This window comes from Cyclopterus lumpus, chromosome 4 (assembly GCF_009769545.1).
Source record: "Cyclopterus lumpus isolate fCycLum1 chromosome 4, fCycLum1.pri, whole genome shotgun sequence".
Taxonomy (NCBI): Eukaryota; Metazoa; Chordata; class Actinopteri; order Perciformes; family Cyclopteridae; genus Cyclopterus; species Cyclopterus lumpus.
Window position 1 is genome coordinate 6,788,828 of NC_046969.1, and position 24,608 is coordinate 6,813,435.

The window sequence follows — 24,608 nt, forward strand, 5'->3', positions numbered from 1 at the left end:
TGCTGCATATCTTGATCCCGTTTTGAAAGCTAACAATGTCATTTATATTCCCCCGAAAAAAAGGGTTGAGGCGAGGCAGCTGTTTTTTTTTTTTGGTGGGATGGCCAACGCTCCGAACGAGGGAACTCCACCAAAAACGTTCTGTGGCCAAGATTCACGGCACTATTTGTGATTATGCAACTTTGCACTGAACAACAGTGGCGTTGGACTCCCAGTCGACAGCGCAATCCCCCTCCTGCTCAACAGGAAGAGGGCCACAGACCCCCCCCCCCCCCCCCCCCCCCCCAGAAAACAATAGTGAGACTCGGACACACTCGCTGAGCCACAGTGGCAATCATTATTCAGTTTGACGCAGAAGTCCTTCAGGAGACACTGCGCCTCTGTTTGTGGCTTTTTCTATCCTAACAGCGTAGTTTGAGCTCATGTACAAGCACACAGGAGGAGTGCGATCCCCCCCCCCCCCCTCCTGTAGAAGATAAACGTTACCAACGCACCCCGAGTCGCTCTGAAATGGTTGATGAGGTCTGGCGCGATACAAGAAGAGGCGGCGACACTCGGCCGGTCCAAGGTGTTCCTTGCATCCATGATGAGGGCGGTGCGAGTTCACGTGGTGTTTAGTTTGACACTGAGCCATCTTTGTCTTTTTTTAATTTTTTTATTTCTTCGACTTGGAACAAAAACTCATGTAGGAATACAAGTGCCTCCCCGCGGTCCGAATTAGAATAAAGTCTTGAGAGAAAATAATTGTATTGTGGAGTAATCTGAACGCTGGCAGGGAAAAAGTCCTAATAAGCACGGCCTTTGGTGAGGGCAATTGGAGAAAACGGGGCGGAGGTTTTTGGTCTGGCGTTGTACTGATTCGAACCACCGGGTAATCAGGCTCCCCACTGACGGGCCGGATTAATGTTCACGTTCGAGCACGCTAATAAGCACGCGTTGCACATTGACGGGATTCCTTCCATGTTCCAAATCATAATACCATAATACTGGATATCCGAATACCAAGCGACACGGTGTTATCATTCACACGGTGTTATCATTCACACGGTGTACACAACTAAACGGAATTGTGCCTTCTAGCAATTGACCGCGACAGAAGACGATATAATTAGAGCGCTGGATGGCCCTGAAGCATCGGGGGGGGCTTTAAATGAGCCGCCCTGGGACTCGCTCAAGTTAGATGTGGCTGAGCATTTCAGCACACAAACAGATGAGTTATAATTTGCTTCAGTACATCAAAACATTATTAGTTTTTATTATTTTCCTTGAAATATAGAGCACATTTCCAATAAACCCTCAGGTCCTGTTTGCCTTTTAGAAATGGGGCCCTGCCACAAGAGGAACACGCACGCACACACACACACACACACACACACACACACTCACACACTTAAAACCATGAGATATGTATATCACTACCTGCATTGAATACGCTCTCACTTGATGCACAGTTTTAGCTGCACAAGCTGAAGTAGGAGGGGGGGGGGGGGGTATTCAAAGCCAGCATTTACCCAGGTCACAATACAATGTTTTTTAGAAAATATATGTGTCCATGTTGTGTTCCTCTTTCCAGACTGACAAGGGATGTAAGGTTGAAGGGAAGTTTGTGTGTCCTCTTCTTCTTTTGTCACCGGCCGGCTGCACGGCCAGCAGTTATAGTCAGGGACACAATTACATTTATATCATTTTATATATAAAAAAAATACTTTTTATTTATATTTTAAAAATGATATTTGAATAAAAACTTTACTAGGCAGTAAACACATCCCCATGCTTCTACTGGGGCTGGTAATGGTTTGTTTGCCAATGTTCAGAACGAACAACGAGTATCATTCTGGCCACAGGGCACACTCTTCTTACGAATCTAGTGATGTTTCTGATTAGATTTCTTGAGCCCGGCGGGGCCTTTCCTCGCTCGTTTCAGCCCCAGCGTTCTCCAAACATGAAGCTAAGTGACATCAAAATTGGAGAAATGAAACATAAGTGTCCCGTCCGGGTCCCCAGGGCGAGTGCCAATGCGGCGCCGATCAGCAGCAGGATGCTAGCAGCCGCTCGAACACTTTCATTTAGAATGGATGTGTCGAAGCCCGCCTTGTGCCGACGACAGAGGCACGGACTGCTCGGCCGAGCCTCAAGGACGGCAGCGTGACATTTATCCCTGGATGAAGGATTCTTCATTTCAGAGACGGATTGTAAAGGGCTCAGCTAAAGTGGCTTGTGTACTTTGTAAGATATAATAATTTGTTGGCAGCTGTGTCTCCCCCTCCACCCCCCACACACACACACACACACACACACACACACACACACACACACACCTCACTCCCAATATATGGGTTCCCGTTTCACTTCACGAAAGACAATCTCTCATCTTCTCCGTTTCTTTCGTCTGTTTCACATTCTCCATCCACCTCCTCTCCTCTCCTCTGTCATTTTTACAAGTCAACAGATATTACACAAATAGTTAAGGCAGGAGAAATGAGAAAATTGTCTCAAACATAATTCCCCCCCCCCCCCTGATACACCTAATGATTGTGCTAATTAAAGTAGATATCACCACTGATGCAGAAAGAATTAAGAGGTTTTGAGATTGAACACATTTTTTTTTTTCTCTTCCCAAATCCGTTTTGTCTCTTGTATTAATAAATCGGGTAATAAATTGAAGATGCGCATCAATTTGCAATGCACATTTTTTGTCAGTGTAAAATGTTTAATGTGCCCAACTGTATCAGGAAAATGAGCGAGTAGTTCAATACTGTTGCTGGTTCAACTCTCTGTGGGGGGGGAGGAGGAGCCACACTCCCTTTTCTCAAGAAGTCCTCGTAGTCTCCTTCAATGAAACTCATGACCTTCAACTGCCCTAACTGCTCAATGGGCAGCCAGAGAAGACGTGTGTATCTGAAGTGTGTGTGTGTGTGTGTGTGTGGACCGTAACCCGTTATTCAGCGTTAAGGAGCTAACGGTCTACGTAACTAAAAGGAAAACACAGTTCAAGTGTTAGTTGGTTTGGGCTTTCTTGGGTCCAACTTTCTCTTGCGTAATGACAGGATTTAGTAAAAAGATGAATTTCATCTGCGGATGATGAGGAATGTGTAAGTAGCGTTGTTGCGAACATTACGATTAATTGTAACTATTCAGATCAAAACACCCGGCGCAGTCGGCTCCATTTAGCTACGTCCGTGAAAATACAAGCCCATTTAACTGAGATTGCATGCATAGAAAGAAATGGAAAGGCATATATTTGACAAATAGGGCTCGTCTGACGTTGAATATCAACACATCGGCCCATTGTTTTGTTTTTTTTAAACCACTGTATCTATAGATTGACGACACGCTTCCACCCACCGTACAAGAGTGAAGCAACAATATTTCGTGTATGGTGCTGCGATCTTGCACTTTGAGCCAGACTCTGCAGGGTTCAAGGTCCAAGGCCCATCACAAGGCGAGCACGGCCCCAGCTGGTTAGCGTGAGAGACCTAGCTGCTACGTTAGCGCCACCGTAACTTTTTGGCAAGAAAGAACAAAGAACTAACCTTAATGTCTCAGAAATGTCATCGACCCTGACGCTGATATGAACACCAAGAAAGAAGACCAACAGCGCCGGCTAACCTTACCTTCATATACAGTGAGCTGCTGTATATAGAGATCTTTTATACAGTTTATGTTTGAAACGGACAATCACAGTTATGGAAAGCTAAAGTCACATATCCTCCCCGCATTCCTACTCTGCGTACAGCTGTCAATCATTGGCTTCCCGCTTGGGGAGCTGTCATGTCCATCCTTCATGTACAGTCGGTGGTCAAAACACTTCAGAGAATGTGTTGCTCTTCAAGCCGGGCGCCTACATTTTGAAATAGTCATCCCGCAGCAGTCGGATGGATTTCGTTGCCTGTCAGCGTCCAACCTGGCAGACATTCTCCTCATGGGGAGAGGAATTAACGCCTGAAGCCAGATTGAAAGCTACTTGGAGTGCTATCACACCCATTTATGACTAACGAGTCCCTCTCTGTCGCACCTCTTAGAGCTCATTTGTTTTTAACTGTTACCGTAGACTACGTTGTCCACAGCTAATGCAGTTCCCCGCCCCCCAACCCCACTGCCTCATTGGCAAAACTACAGGCCTGAGTCCATCTATCAGAACAAGTCTCCTCAGGGCAAGCCAGGCAGGCCTATCAGGCATAATGTGCTTTTCAGAGTTGGACGGCCATAATGTTCTTCACAGGTTGGGGTATAGACCGGCTTCATAAATCACTAGTTTGACAGGGAAGCACATCTTGGACGATCGGGAGGCACTCTGCATACCATAGGTAGCTAATGATGAAGATAACTGCGCTGGACTAATGGGAGGATTAAGGTGATTGAGTAGGGCTCGTCCACATGGTGTTAATTAAAGGTCAGGTTGTTGCAAAGTTCCTCTCATAGGTACTTAAAATGTGTAGGACGGTGTTTATACACGAGGGAGAAAAGCCCTGGGAAGTTCCACTGGGACGGTGCGGGCAAGAGGTTCAGTGTTGAGTAAATGAAGTTGAATGTCGCGGGAAATGAGAAAAAAAGAAGGAAAGAGAGAGATACGAATGGTGCGCATCAAACGAGGATAAAGGAAGCCGACCTTCTGCCCCAGAGAATGTCCCTAGCTGCTTTGGAAAGGCCTTCCTTCTAAATGTTGAATAAACACTATGTATTTCTTTCCACATTGGTAACAGAAGATGATGGCTGCTAAAAAATAAATAAACAGCTCAGTGTCTTCAGTGATTGCGTGATGTCAAACAGATAGTATTTTACAAATTGTGCGGACACTGCACTGACTTCTTACCGAGACAGAATGAGAGGATAGTTTTCCACCACAGGTATCGACTTGGCATTCTCGGACTGAATGTACTTTGGCTGATGGACATTTGGCAGCATGTTTGAATTAGGAACCATTTGCACATCCCGGAAAAAAGTTATTCGCTAAATTGACATTAAGTGCACGTTCACTCCGCCTTAACAAAAAGAAGAGACCATCCTTCATTCACGCAAGATGTGGGGTGCGCAGTCATGCCCTCAAAAGCTCGCCATCTCCACACCAGAGCTTGTATGGAGGGAATGTGTTGCAAGTTACCAGTCTGAACTAACTACATCAGGAAGGGTGAAACTTGTAGTCACCACTAGTTGGCAGTAGAAGCAATATTAGCCAGAATGCAGTTGTAAATGCACAGTATTTGTAGAGATCATCTATGCCCAATGATCGCTGTCCCCTTTTATTTATATTAAAAAAATAATGTCTTACTTTTGATTTTCGGAAAGTGTTGTCATCTTTGGTTTTTATTATTGTTGTAAAGTCCGTTTGAGGCTAATTTTGCTTTTGATTCCTGCAAATTCCTGCAAATTATTCACACCCCCAATCATATCATCATATCAATTTGTGGTAAACCAATGTAGAAGTAGGTTGCCAATCTCACTTGTATAAAATGACGCAAATAAATGAAATGCACCAATTGTCACAAAGGTAAACGTGCATGTATAGCAGCTATAGTTTTGTTACAAACGCTTTGGAATATAGTCTATTTACAGTGTGTGTGTGTGGGAGATCAGCTTTGGGCACGCTTGCTTCTGCTGCATGTGTGCTTTATATAGACCAGCATGCCAAGCATTTCTTTGTGATACTTTGACTAAGTATCAGGTGTGATAAACCGTTGTCCCCCAAGGGGAGAGATTCTGTTTTGGCCCGAATTGTTTCCTCGCAATTAATGTGCATACATTTAGTGTCTCCCCGCCTTGGCCGTCTTTGCAGCAGCGTTCGTGGGCCCTTTTTCTCGCAAGAGCAATATTAATCGCAATGGGAGCAGCTGATTGAATCGAGGATAAATGGAAAGCACACGACCCCTCGGGCCACAGAGGCTAACCTCTCCAATCTCAGCTCGGTGTACATTGTTCCTTACAAGCTCAAGCGTCCACTTTGGCTCCGGCTGCCAATAACGGAGCCCCCCTGGGAGACGGTGAAGCGTGAAGCTGGAAGTGGAGAGGGAAAACTTTAGGTCATCCAGGGCACACAATACACACACACACACACACACACACACACACACACACACACCAGTAGCACACACCTTCAAGAGAGGAAGATTAAAAAATAAAAAAAAGTATAATGCTGGTAGTCAGGAGGAGATGGAAGAAAACTCCTGGGAGCAAACAAGACACACACACACACACACACACACACACACACACACACACACACTCACACTCTCTCACCTTTCCAGTCACCATGTTTCCATCTTTTTTCAATTACCGAGCTTCACATCTCACAAATCAGGGCCGAGGACCAGAAGATTGGGAAAGGTTCCTGCAATCTCAACATCCACAATGGTGGCCATGATGATAATGAGGGGGATGACAGTAGAAGTCCAGTATGGTACTGTGCGTTGCCATAGTTACCATGCTAAGTCGCTTAAGGGGAACAGCTGGAGCTGTGGGAGGATGTGTAATTGAGGAGTGAGAGAGCAGCTGATGAGGAGATGGAGACATGATGGGAGGCTCATCAACCACAAGTGTTTCTATTTGGGCTGCCGGGGAAGTTAATAATAAAGAAATAAGTATGGTAAAATGTATATGTCTGCAAGTGTCTTCTGTGATGTGATCACGCAAAGACGACATCTATTTCAAAGAAATGCTGGTTGGCAGATGTTTTAAAGGCTTTCAAAACCGGGCCCCTATAAAAAAAAAAAAAATTATTCCAGATTCCGTTTCATTTCCCCCCAAATTTTGTGTTTTAACATTTTTTTGTTTGTCTGAATTCGGTATTTTATGAGTCAAGTACATTTTGATGATCAGAAAACAGTGTTTCCCCTAGGTTTACAGCTTTTTGGGGGAGGGGGGGTGACACACCGACACAAACACAAACACAGGAAACATGGTGTTCATTTCTTTTAATGACAACCACAACGTGTGCACGTTTTTCAGGGGCTTTTTGAAGAACATTTCCAGAGCCTCTCGATATGGCAAGTCAGAAATGTCTGACCCATTTATGGACATCCGCAGGCAGCCTGCAAGATGGTCTCCTTGCAGCCTGTTGCGGATGTTTGTCTTGGCCTGCAAACACATTAACTGTTAGGCTTTAAAAGTGATAGCTGATAGCTTAAAGCAGCAAATCCCATTGTGAAAAGTATGTATTACCTTGTTCATGGTTGAGAAGTCCCTCTCGCAGTTTACTGCTGACCGGGACTGTCAGGGCAATGGCAGCCAGCATGCTCATTGTTGTGCACAAAACACCTGCTCATATTCTGAACACAGTTCTGAAAGTATGGCCAGCTGTGTCTTGTTTTATAATGGGGAGGGAAAATGTACATGAATGAAATGTTTCAAAATTGAATGAATATCAATTAATTTCATGGAACAGAATTGTATCAACTAAAGTGATTCAATAGAGTTTTATAAAACAAAACACACCTTCCTTTTGTACGATGACATTGTCTAATATTCACTTAGTTTGTGTCAGTTTCTTAAAGTTTTCGGATCACTAACAGGCGACCCATCCCCCAAATTAGTGTCTTGTAGCTCCCCGACCGGTCAGATATTCAGCCTGCAAGCTGGTAACAAGCGAGCCTCTCAGCTGGCGTCTTTGAACGAATGCTTTCACATTTTGGCAAATTCCACGATATTCCATATTTTACTGCCAGGTCCATTTCCATCGCAAATTCCTCTGTTTCTGGAAAAGGGGGTTCTACAGGCACTGGTGAGGACATACAATACGATGCAAAACAGACAGAGGTCTGTCTTTGAGTTGAGTCGTGTGGTTTTCATGTAGCCTTGAAAGGACTTACGGCCTCTATTCCATCCATCATTCATCTGGCAAAGCTTGAAAGTGACCATCCGTTTTAAAATGAAAGCCTGTATGCAACATTTGTTCATAGGTGAAAGAGGGAAAACGTCCCATTAAAGTCTGGAAGCATTTTAGGACACGAAAGCGACGACACAAGAACCAACTACCGTGGAAGGATGATGAAAAGCCATCAGTATTCTTCTTGAGAGTCATACCTTTTTAAGGTGCTTTTCGCATATATAAAATGCATGCCCCTGTTACACTGGGAAGCTGTTCCACTGTGTCTGGTTTGAAAAAAAAAAACTATTTCAGTGTTCAGCGCCGCTCTGGAGCGGTCGTAAGCTGACAAGCCGAGCATCGGCTCGGCGAAGAGAAACCCGACGCTGTCAGCTTTGATGCCGATCTTCCAGGAGGAGCTGAGACTTCGGGAAGGAACTCCGATTACAGTAACTTTGCACGGCAAATCAAGGAATGTATCGCTGTGTAAGCTCGAGAGCGCTGTCTGAGCGTGAGTACTTGCGTGCGTGCACGCTTGGATGAAAACGTGCGTGTGTGTGTGGAGAGCGCGAGCGAGAATCAGAGCGTTCGAGGGAGGGGTGGGTGGGTGGGATTTCGTATCCGTCCCGCCCTCACGCAGACATTTTTGGGGATGTGGAGAATGTGGCAAGGTTTTAGACAGAAGACCAGACACAAACTTTATCGACACGGATTCCATTATCGATCCAAGTCTTTAGTAATTCCCTTATTGGTTCCTGATTCAATTCAAGTGATTATGAAACAAATGATGCCACAAGCTTTTAAACTGACCGTTATCTTCAATTGTGTTAACAATGTCTACTGTTTGCAGGAGGCAGCAACTTGAGTAGAGCAGATTTTCTAAAATGTTGCGTCTCCGCCCGGTGTCGTCAGTAAACCAAAGGTTCTAGTAACTGTGAGGGTCCAATGAGCCGTGGGGACACACCGTGGGTCTTGAAGCATGCAATGGCCGCTCGTCGTTGCTGCAGCTGTTAAGTGTCCTCGTGTGCAAGAAGAGGATGCACGTCTGCGGAGATATGATGTTTTGGCGGAAAATAAATCACTTGAATATACTGCGATATGACGGGGAAGAAGAGGATCATGTGGCGCGAACAAATTAAAAACATAGCGGTGGATCTGTTGATAATTTTTCACGGCAAGCAACTGCAGGAGTCCGGGGAAACCAGCGCACCTTTAAGGGTGACCACAGCCACTGTGTTCTGTGCCACTTCACTTACCTTTTTACACTGAAAGGGGGGGGGGGGGCGGCTCTTTGATACTCGACGCCGGTGGACGGGAGGGGGCAGCGTTACAGTCACGTGATGCTGAGCGTTGAGCCAGCCTGGGCAGCGCGATCAGACTTCCCCGCCCGCGGCGTTCTCCCGCTCCTCTCTGCCGAGGGGCCCCGAAGCCTTTTTCTTTTCAACCGCGCTTCTACTCCCCGTGGGTGAAACAAATATCGGGAGCAAAGCGAGCTGCCAGTCAGCCTCGGCCTCAGCTTCCCTCTGCTGCTTTCGCCTGTGGTCTGCTGAGCACACTCGAGGTCCCCCCCCCCCCCCCCCCCCCCCCTACCACACACACACACATACATACACACACACACACACACACACACACACACACTTCAAAGCGTCCACAACAGCCATTGTAAAACTGTCAGAATGTGCCATAGGGACAGGACACTCGAATGGTTTTAAGTCTCTCCTGGGCATGTTCACAAAACCCCCTGCCCAATTGTCCCTCCCCCACCTTTAAAAAAGGAAAATTACCTTTTTTTTAAATTTTTTTTTTTTTTAAATCACTTTGCGTTTGCTATTTGATGCTATTTGTTTTGCACAAATGGAAGCCCAATACCTCACAACACAAACTAAAGCTTGTGGTGTAGAGAAATCGGGCAGTACAAACATTTATTCGACTTCATGCAAATAAAGGTGTATGTTTGCAGGGCAATCGACCACTTTGATTGGACTCACCGGACAGCTGAATTCCAACCTGCAAACTTAACTCATAAGCCAACCGCAGCCCGAGCTGACCCAACTCCCCAAATCTAAAGCCCGTCGGCGTCACCAGATGTGAGGGGATTTGTTTGAATCCCTGTGATATAATGGGAGAAATGGAGACTTTGTTAAAACCCTGAATCCATTTTGGAATGAGTGGAAATTGGATTACTCCACTCTCTGTTGAATAATAATGTTGCAGCGTTGAAGGAATTTTTAATCTGCACAGACACGCTTTGAAATAACTCCCTTCATCATGTTATTCATATTGTTTTTTTTTTATCCATCTATCAGGCCAAACATCGATGGGGGAAATGTACAATGCCCTTTGCTAATGGAGAAGCCTCTATTGAATGTTTGATGTTTGCTTGTCAGGAAAATGATAACTAGCGTTATTGGGGAACGTTCCGAAGAAATTAAATGAATTAAACCCGAATCTTCTTTCGAGATTGAGACGAGCAATATGCTGAGCGGAGCATCTTCCCCTCGTCTCAAACTTTCCTGCTTTGTGTAAGACTCCTGTTGAGAAAAGCCTTGTGCTCTAATGGAGGGGCATCACTTAGGATCATTATGCAGCATTCTCTCTCGCATCTAAGATTACCTGTCCGGAGAGAAGACGCAAGGCTGACAGGCAGACAGGTTCCACCGCATCGTTTGCTCTTTTTTTCTTTCTTTCTTTCTTTCTTCTTTCAATTAATTTCGACCCCCACATCATCCGATCGAGGACGCCGAATTTCTCCCGACTTTCCTATCGGCATCACACCACCACACTATTCAGGAAATCGCACTGCTGAGTGCCGGACTTTCCATTCTCGCGCACTCTTTGTGGCCCCCCCCCCCCCCCCCTCCAATTTTGAGAAAGAGGCTGAATGCTGTGTGTGTGTGTGTGTGTGTGTGTGTGTGTGTGTGTGTGTGTGTGTGTGTGTGTGTGTGTGTGTGTGTGTGTGTGGGGGGGGGGGACATGATACCCTGATTGCTTTACTGATCTGGATATTGGTGCCGTGGTGAAATGTAAATGAAGCGCACACAGAAATTGCTTTGAAAAAAAGAGATATTGGCATTAAATACCCAACCCCACCCTATTAGGAGAACTGGGCTACAAGCCGGAAGTGTCCCGACACTATGTTCTCCAGCTGTCTGCCGTTCGGTGCTCTTATTAAGGCGTTTACTCAGCTGCGTGCTGCAGCTGGAAAGGTTGTTAAGAGCAGTGAGAGGGTTTGTGACCCCGTATATAATCACACAAAGATATTCAACCCATAGTTAATTTGAAAATAGCTGTTGGTGCAACATTTACATGGAAATTAATATCTTTAAAAAATTTAAAAGACCATTTAATGAAACGCTTGATTGGGTCGATTGGACCGAAAATTAAATCAAGTTCCATTGTGAAGCCAAAACGCCAAACCCTTCTGATTTGGTGTTCTCTTTTCTCTCTTATCCATGTGAATATCTTCACCTGCAGACCGTTACTGAGATGAAACGAGCACTCGGAAGGTGTCAGAATACTGAGACCGATGAATAGCCAGCGAAAATAATCTGTCCTCCGATTTGATTTGTTTTCGTATTTGACGATGACGGAACTGAGGAATTTTTTTATTTTTTTCATCTCGGCCCTGGAGCTTTTCTTTCCTCTCGTCTCCCTGCAGGGAAATCAGTGGTGCAGCCGATAAGATGGTCAAACATGGAGACTCTGGCCGTGTAGCTCACCACAATCACGGGGAACCACACCGGTCCTCCTCACTTGCTGATGAAGATGAAGGCAAGCGCAGGCTGGCGGTGCTCCTTACAACAGCAGCGCCATGAGATAAGAAAGCAGAACAGAGGAAGTCCTCTGCCTCTAGTGAATATCTGCAACCATGCAGAGGAAACAGCTGGTACAAAAAAAAATAATCCACCCCACAGTCCTCTTATCAGGTTGTTTTGGGCTGTGTTTGGCCTTTGGGTGGAATAATCTCAATGAAAGAGGAACACCTGCAGAAAGTGTATCACATTAACTTGATTGAATGACATTTCAAGTACAAATGGGAGTACAACTCTCACCCCGGCTCCGGCTCTCATCCGGCTCCAAGCGACAGCACTGCTGGTGAATTACTGCAGGTCTGGAAGGGAATGTTAGCCAGTGTCACTTCCAAACGACCAATAACGAGCAACGGTTTCTTTGCCAGGACGAACAATAGATGCTTCAATGTTCCCTTCCTGTCTCGTCTCCTCAGCGAGCTCGCCGGAGCAACGGAAGAGCGACACAAATAAGACAGTGTATCTGGAGGAAGGAGTGTACACATTGATTGGCACAATATCCAAGAGATTGTTGGAATCCGTCAGTTGTATAAATGTTATCGTTATATTCTGATCTGCAGTGGTACAGTTGCAATGCATTTTGGCATCCATAACCGCGGGTTATCTAAAGTCCCAGTTTTTAAGTGTTTCTGGCCCGACTTTGGTCGTTCATGCGTGTATCTTTATAAGCAGGAAGCAAACAAACCAAGAAATCAATGCGTAAAGTTATTGCATTCCAATAAAAAAAAGGTGTTTGTTAAGCTCAAGCCCGCAGGAAGATTGCAGGCCTTTTTATTGGGAAAGAGACGTCTGTAAATCTGCGGGTAATCTTCTTTCAAGTTACATCAACTTCCCTTTATGAACACTCGAATCATCCGTATTTAAATCAGTAGGTCCGTAAAGTTGTTAAATAACACTAACAGACAAATCCAGAGTAATTTGGGCTGAGAGGCGGGGTTAAAGGTAGCTCTACGGAAGATTGTCGGAAACTGGATCTGTGGAAACTCAGAAGTTGAGCAACTTGTTTGCCCCACAGTAGCAGTGCAACCTGACGTTTCGATGGCAAAGCTTTGGATCAAGCATGTTTTTCAAATGGGAGTCGGTGTCCAAGTGCTGGCCCTGGTGGCCGGCGCAGCATCATCTGTGGGTTCATTTCAGCAGCAGTGCCTTCTGACGATACAGCAGCCGGGAGACCTACTGCACAAGGCTATAATTAACTTTTACATTTGTTTACATTTGATATATTTTTGCAGACGCTGTTGTCCAAAGGGTCTTACCATCAGTGCATTCAAGCCAGAGCTCCATATCACTCAAAGTTGGAGTGTGTCCCATTTAACCAAATAACTAAAAGCATGTTCAGCGTTACAGTAGAATGATTTAGTCCGTCCCGACGGGATAATGATGACACTATCAATACATCAACACCGGAGTGACCACCAAGAATGTGCAGGTGTGACTTCAAGCCCTCTGAGTTTGTGTGTAACGACTCGTCGATATATCGGCTCGCAGACAATCGCGGCTTGAGCAAATCTGCAAGTGTGAAAATCCCTAAATCCAAAATGTGCCCAGCTGATCCAGACAAATCCACGCTGGAGCTGGAAGCTATCAACATAACCTACCTGGGAAATATTGACTTGGTTCGTGTAGTTTGTCCTCACTTTCAGTGATTAAAAAAGGAAAGGAATAGCATTGCAGAAACGGTGCTCCGCCACCTCACGACACTTTGTCTCTTAAACAGACAATTGTGATTATATAGTCAGTGTGTTGAAATCCCCTCACAGGTTTGAACGCTTTATTTACCTGGTGGGCTATTACAGTGAATAATCTTCTCATTAAACTGCGATGAATCTGCCTCTGGGTGCTCCTCAGACCTCCCCTGTTGGCAGGCGCCACTGTGTATAATTCCCTTGTAATACTCTCCTTGTAATACTTGAGATTGTCGTGTATGTTTAGCGTTCGTCAGCAAACCGGACTCTTCCTCAAAAGCAAAAAAAACCCTTCCACTAATACAACGCTAATTGCCCTTGCGAAACACATCTTCCCATTTGCTCATCACATTGTCGAGGAGGTACATGACGCGTTTGACATGATCCACTTTGAGTGATTTATTAAACGTGATCTGTGCTAATGAACGCCGCTGCGGTCGCCTCTTGAACCAACACTTCACACCGCGGTGCGTTTGATGTACACACACAGGGCGTCCTCCTTTCGTGCCTCTCGGATACATTGCGGGCGACGTCATTAAACCGCCAATTAAAGCCGTAAGAGCCGATAATCCTTTGCCGTGTCTTCTGAAGGGCCTTAATTGCTCGGCCCACGCTGTCATTTAACTCCAGCCTGAGGAGACCACCGTGTCAACAGAGGAGGGTTCCTCACCCTGATTGGTTGTCTGGTGGTGTTTCTTCTTCTTCTTCTTCCTGCCACCTGTTTGCTATGGTTTGCCACGTGTGTTCAATTCTGAGGTGAGGAGATAAAGGTTCAGCGAGTGCTGGTTTGTGTTTGCTTTGGGCTTTTGTTCTCTGGGGATGTGAAATGGCCCGACAACTTGGCCCTATGGCGGTGTGCAGCCTTTGCACAGGATGCCATGCGTTTCTGAACCAACATACCCAAGTCCAGACGGACTGTGCCAGCTTCTGAAAGCTTGTTTTCCCTGGAGGCTTTCCTCAGCAGACAGACAACAACACCACCGGCCATTTGCTCAGACGTGACCTAGAAATGACCGTGTACATGTTTTCCTGACGAGCACAACCTTTCCTTAAACTTAACCTCGACGTCCAAACCGTAAGATAAAGGTGCAAACTAGAAAATAGTTCTTGAGGGGGTTTCTCCATTGCTTCACAGCGCAAACACCTTTTTGATATTTAAAATAAATAAATAAATACCATGGTAAATTGTGCTTTACAAAACCCGTAACAATTTCTTTTACAAATATGTTCTTTTCAATTTAGCTTTTAATAAACACAATACACTCAATATGCTGATTTTCTTTTCTGCTTGCAGTCCAGTTCTGATCCCTGGAGTGGATAAATAACATAACCTCATATTATTTAGACTGCAGACCGTGCCCTGGGTCCATCAGTGCTGCATTGTGGAAGAATCAAACCTCCTTTCCATACCGCAGACATGAATACAACAACAACAAAACCACACACACACACACCCACATACCAGATGTTCTCTGACAGGGAATCTTTATACAAAAGGTTAGTTTAGATAAAAGGACAGTTTAAATCATGATTGTCGGACCTAATTGCAGCGTATGTATATTTCCCTCACATTTGGCTCAGTGCTGTCTGCTTTACAAGAGGTCGGTCTTTGAAATTACAAGTTGCCTCAGCAGCAATAAAGTGAATGAACCATAAGCAGTTTTCTTTGCTTTCTTTGATAACTTTTCATAACTTCTTTGTTGAAATGTATGCTTTAGTTTTGCGTTATCTCAGGTCCCCGCAGACAGCTAAAACATTTGCTGTCAAAGGCTTTTTTCTTTTTTTGTTGGGAATATAAAAAAAAATGAAAGTACAAAGGGATAAGGAAACAATGCTGATTTCAGATTTGACATATTTACAGACATAAATAGCACAAGCAAATCATTAAATGCAGACATAATCTATTTCCTATTCCTCTTGATATCATACTGTGTTTGAGGCATGAGTTTGAGGGGAAGGAAACGAGTTTCCATAACCTATTTTCTGGCCCTTCAGGCTTTTCATCCTGCTGTGCTCACTCAACAGATTGCATTGACACCGATGTGGGTACTCCAGTGTCACCTCAACCTCCAATTAGAATCCTCAAAAGTGATGTCTGGCACATAATCAAGTTTGTTTGTACTTTTTGTTTTTGTCGCAATGCAACTTTGGCTTCCACTTTTCCCGTTGACAGTTGTCTCTAATGTAATGTGGCGTCAACATTTACTTTGCTCTTTACTTTGTGAATGGAAATAGGGACACGGACCCAGTTTCAAAGTTTTATTAATATGACATTTTGAGTCAGAAAAACTAAGGCCACCAGCTTCATGTTCTTTCAGGTTTAACTAGCTGACTTTTGTGCATGGGACTTGGCAATATGTAAACATTTTCCAACGGGCCACCGTCAGCCCAACAACCGGCGATCGACGATACATTTCCTTGTCTTCGCATGGATGATAAACTGGTGAGGAAGCTGGCTTTTGACATATAGCTTTAACCTCAGTCTTCTAGTAATGTATAATTTTGCACTGCATATTGAAGAGCCTTTTACATGGTTTCAACTTTAAATGGGGTCATTGGTGGAGAGACACCGTTTTTAACTAACTCGCATGTTCAAGTCACTTTAGTCCGCCCCCGTCTGAAATCAAAGTTCATTGTTTTAAAAGCAACAGCAACGACGGCTGTGATTGTAGTTGAGAATAAGTTCAGTTCTAGAAATAGTTTCCTATAAAACAAACATATCGTTCCCAGCTGGCTGATGATACAGAGGAGCACAATAGACAGGAAGGTCTCGTTTCGAACATAATCTGGGATTGCACTTTCATTCGACGGGTTCATCATCCAATAAAATCCATTCCGAACAAAAGAACGCCGTAATCTCTTTAACCAATGAGGGCCATCAGCCGCTTCAGGTTTTATACAGCAGGGCCCTGAAAATTAAAGCGTGCTGGGAGAGATTCGTCGATACACCAACTGCCTCTGAATTGAGTTGGTCTCTGTATCCTTTTAGGGGAAGAGGGGGATTTTCTCCTCTGACATGGTTCAATAAGAGCAAAGGAAAGCCTCCGTAACTCCCTCCTCCGACTGAAGGTGGAGGAAAACCGATGGCGAAAAAGTTAAAAGCTGGTGAGATTTCCTTGAATGACCTTGACTTGATGGTCTTCTGGAATCCCTCATCATGCATTTGTCCGAGAGATGTTACGTCTTCAGTTCAGCTTCCCACAAACACGAGAGCTCACATTGCTACTTGCGCTTCAGACGGCAAGCCGGGCGGGTATTGATCGGGGCTGAACTCCCGCTCAAGTGAGACGGAGGGGAATTCTTGATCTGGATCTAATCTCCAACCCATGCGACACGGGTATAGATGTATGACCTCAGAGGGAGCAGATGGAGGGAAAGAAAAGCGATCGGTCAGACGGGAGGAAGAATCTAGGAAGTGAGGGGAGGAGACAGTGACAAAGTGTCCGAGGAGAAGGTCCTTAACTATGCATTAACGTTGTGACAGTCGACAGTAGAAATAGATTTCCCGTCTTTCCTTTAGGACACACCGGGAAACTGTGCTTTGGCAAGTCTCATTTGTCAAAACTAAACATCCTTTCTTTCCTTTCTTTTTTTTTTGTTGTTTTTACACCGGAGATGGTCCAGATGTTGAAACGCCTTCTTAAAGGGATGCAGTCCCAAAGGTTGCTGTTTATGTAATACTTACACATGTGAGCCCAAACTAATGTTTGGGGTCAACTGCCAGTCTTTATGCGACAAATTGTGCACATGAATTTGCAAATAAAGCAACCAGTAACTCACTGTTATAAACTAGACTCGGCGCTTGGCTAATCAACATCCTCCCTCTTCAGGTTTAAACTACTGTTCGCATCACATCCTCAAAAGCATGAAATGAAACCATCGGTTCTCGTGATTGTTCTTCTCTCTCTCTCCCCCCCCCCCCAAACTATGCTACTGGATGCTCATGATGTGGCCAAAGGTTAATGGACAACAGAACTCCCTAATAATAGAAGATTTAATTCCAACAATAATGGACATTAATGAGATTATGTTTCATCCTCCACTCTTCTGTAAAAGCTTTCCTCCAGAAATGGACATTTCCTCCCATTCAGCCACAAAAAGCATTAGAGAGCTGTGGTTGGCTGATGAAGCCTGGCTCGCAGTTTTATCTCAAAGTTGATGGATGAGGTTGATTTCGAGGTCCTGTGAAGGCCATCTTTTTCGCACAAAACTGGGAGAACTATTTCTTTACAAACCTGGCTTTGTGCACCGGGGGGGATAAAAGATGTTCATGGCCTTAGAGATGTTATGCCTCAAAAGGACATGTCAGTCTCAATATTGTTATACATGAAAAGTGTGATTGAGGCCAATCTGGTCTGTAAACATTGTGTTCAACACAGTATGACACAAACAGCCAAGATGGCAATGGTCAGAAACACAGATGGGGATGGACAGCCTTGGACTCAAGGCTTACAAATGGCAGTCCACAAACCAATTAGGACGTCAAGGTGATTATGTGCATTTCTTTTATGTACGGAAATGTCAATTATCAAAAATAATCTCACCTCAAGGACCACGAGCCGTTCTGGTGCTTTGGAGATCGTTAGACTCGTCGTAACTGGACTCGCACTTTTTCTGCTCAAAGGGGCCTGCTCAAAAGAGAATGCAATGCAATTTTAAATTGGTTTTCACAAGCAGTTTTATGATGTGTAGTTTTGCTTGGCACACCCATAACGTACGTGTCAATTTGTACTTTAGTAAGTGCTTGTGTGTGCTATTGCTGCGTACCAAAATATATTAAATTGGAAATGTTGGCTTTATTTCAAACACGGTGCTGCGACCCTGAGATTGATGAAACACGATGGACCCCGTAGCGTCCTAAACACAAATGGTTTTGGAAAATGAAATTCCTTTTCATGACCAACGTTGCTCGAGATTGAATCAGCCGCCAGTTTTTTGGAGAAAATGAGGGGGGTGGGGGGAGAGGCAGGGTGTGATGTGGAAAGAAAATATAAGAGAGGAGAAGACGGCGTGTGGAGCAAGTGAGTGCAATAGAGAAGACAGAACATGATGAAGTGAGAGTGCTCTATCAATATAGCTGTGAGGATGAGAAGTAAAAAAACAACAACTACAAGAAACAACAGCGGTAAAAGATTGGGAATGAACATTCACACAGATCTACTAGAATGACCGGCAGTAAAATAAGAGTGAGACGGTTGTTTTGGGGTGTGTGTGGGAGGAAGTGATGAAAGCTTTATGGTTGGCTAGTTAGAGGGGAGTGTGCCGCGGTGAAAGGAGGTGAGGAAGGACTGACTTGGGGTACGGCCGGTTGCTTTGGTCGTCGAGAACCCCGTTATTATGACGAGGAATTGTACAAGCTCACCCGTATCTCTGAGGTTTCATGATTGCCAGCGATATGCGTGTTGTACGAGTGGTATTTTCTAATCATGGAAAGTTGTCTGCCTTTGCACATACTTGATTTTTTATTTTTAAATCAATTGCATGCCAGAAATGTATTATATTATGTCAGTGATTTCTTTTCTATTGAAGTCATATTTAGAGTAATTCCATTTGAGATACAACCTGCTCTATTCAGCTACCTGGTGATGAGATGATGAGTAGGTGGAGAGCAGCAGCTGATACAGTGTGGTACGTTTCATTTGTAGGATTTCTTTTATTCAAAACAAAGCCACTGTACAACATTCCTGCGTTCTCTCGTGCGGTCATAAATAAAACAATAGTTACATTGTTATCATTGTGTTGAATATCAGACTATGCATGTATGCTGCTGTTTTTAGTCAATATCGTGGCTTCTCTTAAAACGTTTGGGCTTTTCTGCTGACGGCACAGAGGACTCGTTGGAAACACCCAACGTCAAACAAGGAACGCAAAGATGGTTGACGGCAAAAGAAACAACAGAATATGCCTCGCGTGGATTTTGTCGTGAAATAAGCGGGGTAAAACTGAACGAGATGTAAAGAAGACAGCGCTCTCTTGTTTCCTCCCGCGAACACAGAGAGGGAGCCTTTTATATTGTAGCTGTGGAGGCTCGTCCTCTTGCTGGCTCTGAATGTTGGTTCTTCCTTTTCCTTCTTGCTAGTTCGCCGGCTGTGCCCCCTTTTCTGTCTGGTGTTTTCCTTCAATTCTAATATTGACCTGGACCTTCACCCCCCAGACTGGAGAACAGTATCACATGAATCCGCCTTTTGTCACGCACCACAAGATTATTCTCAGGAAAACGCAAACATTTATTTCGCAACCATGGGAACACATCCAACAAACTCCTAGCTAGAAGAAGATGTCATTTGGAGTTTGACCTTGTAAACACAGACACGTTTGTATGGACACGCCAGTAAATCACTGAATACACCTTCATTATAATCTTATATCCTGGTGCACAAAGGTTATTGAACAGAGCGAACGGTAGCGTTTAAGAACTCCAGCTCTCCCCGGTGTTGTATGCACGGTAACTTCAGTGGCTCCGTGAAGGTTAAGACCACGTGCATTATCCTTCATCAGCCACCTAAAGACAACGCGACAGTGTTCACATTTAAGAGACCTTGACTTTGAGTTTGTGTAATTATGAGCTTAATGATCTGAGCTGTTCATTAAACTTCATATCGTCACAAAATGATTGCTTCTGTCACCCTCCCATCTCTCTTTCTCGCTCTTCATCTTGAATTCTTTTGCAGCTCTTTTTTTTCTCCTTTTTCCTCTTCCCTAGAGACGACATGTCATGGAGATGGATGTCAACAGTTTACTGTTAATCTGTTCACCACCGAGAGTAATTCTGACCGGTTACGCATTCAGGTCAATTTGTGTGTGTGTGTGTGTGTGTGTGTGTGTGTGTGTGTGTGTGTGTGTGTGTGTGTGTGTGTGTGTTCAGATATTCCGACAGCGCTTGGAGATGTGGCGTCAAAGCTCATTGAGACAGTGTATTGACAGCAGGACTGTAAGGAAACCCCGTTCATTTTCTCATGTTTTTTCCCATGAGAATGAACCTAAACTGACATCCCTAGTGCTTAATGATCAAATGCCACTGGTTCGGAACAAAATGGTGTGCGTGTGTGTGTGTGTGTGTGTGAGAGAGAATGTGCAGGCAGAGAAGGCCTGGTTGACTTGGCAGAGCTCAGGACACCACACCGGCAGAATGTTGACTTCATAAAAGGTGGGCAAGAAGTTGGACAACAACAACAACAACAACAACAACAACAACACCGCCATGATGCTCTCAGAAAGGTCTTTGCCCAAAAAGCCTCAGTCTTCCATTAGACCGGGCGCCCCGTTACCTCACCAAGCGCTTTCTCTGCTGCCCTGCTGAGATCATTGAACACTGTGTGTGTGTGTGTGTGTGTGTGTGTGTGTTTATTTTGATCTTTTATTTAGCTCCCCATACATTCAGCCTCCCTCAATGGACGCGGGCTTTCTTTGTGCTCGTCTGGCTTCCAGCTGATATTTGTGTGCGTGTAAATAGCACCGCTGGCTGAGGACGCCATTGTGCCGCTGCTTCGCCGTCTTTGTTGCCATAATGATGGATTATACTGGAAACGCAAAAAAAAAAAGAAGGACCTTTCGGAAACAACGACCCCGTTTATCAGGAAGCAGTGGCTGCAAATGTGAGACTGGCTTATTTGCATGATGGATGAGCGTATTGTCGGACTTCAGTATTCATTCATATTTCATGTCACTTTTTTGTACAGAGCAGCAACACGCAGGAATAAATACCCGTTAACACAAGATCAGTTTGACCTGGGACATCTTTCCTGGGTGTTTTAATCCAAAAAATAACTTCTATATTGCCATGCATCAACACTTTTTAATGGAATTAACTGGAATTTTCACTCAAACTCAAGTCCCCTTAACTATTTGAAAGCCTTGTTGTTGTTGTTGTTGTTGTTGTTGTTGTTGTCATTCTTTTAACTCTTGGTAATAGTGTAGTTGTATTGTGTAAATTGCACCGCGCGCCACCTCCAGATACCTCCAAGCACTGAGGTCGTCTGATATCATAAATGAATTTGCGAGGGGAATGTTAGGAGCCCGGTCCAGGGTGAAACAAATGGATAGCATCAGAGGCTGCTTACTGCTTTATGAGATCTTAAATACCAGCAGCGGGACTTAGCGACATTAGGGATTACTCTTGACCTAAAGTGAGTCTCGAGTGTTCTGTGCTCATTAAAAGGGGGGGGGGGGGGGCTAAGTAAAACGGATGCCTGGTGTGGCATCGGTTCCTGGCACACGTGTTTTAATAACGTTCAGTCATATCCTCATGTAATACACCACATCGCTGCTGCATCTGGCAACGTGGTGTCGGATGTGGATTCGACGTCGGTACCGCATCCGACCCGTAATCCTCATCAGAGTGCAGCTCTGTCGTACACTTTTACAGCAACCCCATAAAATCGGCCAGTAAATCTCATTCACGTCAACATCGAAGCGCTTTTAGGACTCGAGAACGACGGCAGAAGTGCTCAAGCTTTTTCTTTTTCTATTCCTTTATGAAAATGCCTCTCTGGATTTGAGTGTGTGTGCGCTTTGTTGACGGCATCAACAGGTTGTTAAGTGCAGTGGTTAAAATAACAAGCCGTTCGTTTCCGGCAAGGAGAAAGAAACACTTGAAGATCACATCACGCCACCAAAGGTGCCCGCTGGGCAAAGTTAATCATCATTATTACAGTCCGCTTGAGAACCATAAATCCTCCTCCGCATCAGCACACAAACTGTAATTGCATTAAAAAAAATGAGAAAAACAAACTAATCATTATTATTTGCTTGTTTCCGTTGTTGCAGTTGGATGCGTTTCTCTCCTTTTTGAATGTCCTGTGTAGGAAGGTCTAATTCTTATTATCAATCCTCATAACTGGTGTGTGGAATGTAAAATGTGGCGCAAATACAGTATTGCTGAAGAATAGTGTCAGAACCACAATAGTTTTTCTCTTGAATGAAGCAATTCATTTTTTTGGGGGCAAATTGATGAATTGTTTTATAATCGTTGAGTAGATTTAGCACTTTGACTCATAATTTCACAAAGTGGGCGGGAACGGGGAAAATCCGGACCCCTCAGACGACCCTTGGCAAACCTCACACTTTTTGTTCATCACACACACACACACACACACACATACACACAATGGGATTCAAGGGCAAAACAAACCGCGAGTGTTGATGTCGAATGCGAAACAATCTGAACTATTGTGATTATTTATTGAATACGTGCTGACAGAATGATCTTCTGTATATTCGTACAAGTTCATTTCTCCAGTCTGGATTCCTCTCTTCAAGCTTTTGCACCGAGCAGATTTCCCTCGAGCGATCAAGTAGCAGACCAGAATAAGATCTGAGAAAACGAGGCGAATCGTGCAGCATCTCGGGGGCGGAGGGATCCACGGTTGCTTTTGTTTTCTCTCTCCGCCGACCAGTGAACCTTTAACGGTCGTTAATGCAATAAGGCATCGCACCGGCGAGCCAGCGCTCGTGGACGCCAACAAGACGTGCAGACGGCGCTCAGAGCTAATGTGTCTCCAGACAACCGTGACACAGGTGGTCGTCCCCCTCCCCAACACACAGAATACTAATAAAATGCTGCGGAGAGGGGGAGAGGTAGGCAACCACCTAGGTGCATCCTTGCCCTTGGATATGAACACAGGAGTCCTCCAATACCTGCTCCTCGCTGTGTGTCCACGCCGCTCACGGCTCCATTAGAGGCAGCGAAACGACGGAATCCGCCACAATTCGTGTCCACTCGGCGGGGCTGTTGTCGATTCATGATTAGTGTGGCACGTTGCATCGGAGTGGATGGGAACACCTGCTGTATTATTAGGATTCTTTTTTTTTTTTTAGATGACAAAGTGTGGAAGAAAAGTTCAACTCACTCAGTGAGTGTTTGTTTGAATGTGTCTTCACACAATTTGAGTGCAGCTGGGGGAAGAGCTCCATTCACACACTGAGCTGGATTTTAAGGTCATTCTGTTTTTACAGCAAACTTTAAACGTTCTTCCCGAGCTATTGACCCTCAGCACTTTGTGCAGAAAGCTGATACGCAATTTAGTCTAAAATGTCTTGTCTGGCTGGTCATATCTTGAATATGAGATAGATCCCGAATAGAGATATTTCGTTAAATGTATAGATAGGCTAACTTGCAAAACCTGTACTATATATTTGAGATAATGGCACACTTTGATTTAATTGATGCCGTTTTCTTCTCCAGCTCCCCCAATGTTAACATGGTGTTTGTTACATGACCGTAAAATGGTCAGAAAAGGCGCATTTTTGTCGTCTGTAACCACAAGTTATGTGTTATTCTAGTCATCATCTAATACTGTCCTCAAGCTACATATCATGTTGTTGTTTTTTCTGCCTCCAGACGGACCGACCCCTCTTCAAATATTTGAGGGGCTGTAACGGTGTCATTCCCGGTCAAATATTAAAACATTTCTTTTCTGTCCCCACCCCCCCCCCCCCCCCCCCCCCTTTTCTCTCTCTGCAGTATGAGTTCAAGGTGAAAAACATCAAGAAGAAAAAAGTCAACATCGTGGTGTCTGTCGACGGCGTGAGAGTCGGCTTGAGGAAAAAGAAAAAAGTGAGTGGCTGTTTTATAAATTTTTTACTCTCTTTTCTCTCTTTTATTCAATATTAGATATGTTTGGTGGTGTCATTTTAATGGTACGCTGCCAAGAAGAAGGAACATGTGACCGCCAATGATGAGCTCACATTCATTTGAGTACAGGCTCCAGCGGGCTGGTCTCCTGGGCTTCGGTTGGCATTGACAGTTTCTTTGGTGATTCTGTCCAGGAGCAAATAAACATCTTAAACCGGTCCGGCTGGATGATCAATTATATCCGTTTGAATATTCAGGATATTTGTGCTAGCTTAACTGCATTAGCTTTTCTTCAGTAACAACACCATCATGGCTCCAGGTGGCTCGCTGCCTCTGGCTATATGTTGTTTGAATATCAAAAGCTCTGCACACTGATCCACAGATATCATCCAGACTAACAATGTGTTGTGAGCGGCGTATGGATTGTACTTTGTGTGCTTTGCCTCATTAGCTGCCCGCAGACATGAGGCCGATGTCGAGAAGCGCGAAGAGCTGGAAAGGATGAATTAGTGAGCGGCCTTTTAAATTCCTGCTCCCAGTGTGCTGGAAGTCTCTTCTTTGCCTGAAGCTTCTGTCTATAGTCGGACAACTTTTGGCACATTGTGTTTCAATCGCACACTGTAAATAAGTGCTAATAATTACAGAAGCATTCCAGGTGTGGGTGGTGATTGATCCTCTTCTGGAGTGGAGACATTGTGAGGGAGGACAAAGATTAAGAGAGGAATAGTAAATATGGGGGG

General features: G+C 44.6%; 1 protein-coding gene across 5 annotated transcripts in view; it reads left to right on the forward strand.

Annotated features, from left to right (window-relative positions):
• LOC117729915 (carboxyl-terminal PDZ ligand of neuronal nitric oxide synthase protein-like) overlaps nt 1-24,608 on the forward strand; it is a 127,155-nt gene that overhangs the window by 16,340 nt on the left and 86,207 nt on the right. For all 5 annotated transcript variants that reach the window (XR_004609399.1, XR_004609400.1, XM_034531314.1 and 2 more), the window contains exon 3: nt 23,758-23,850. Coding sequence is in view for 3 of the 5 variants with exons in the window: in XM_034531314.1 (XP_034387205.1) it covers nt 23,758-23,850 (93 nt within the window). In the remaining 2 variants the exon portion in view is untranslated. The remainder of the gene's footprint in view (nt 1-23,757; nt 23,851-24,608) is intronic.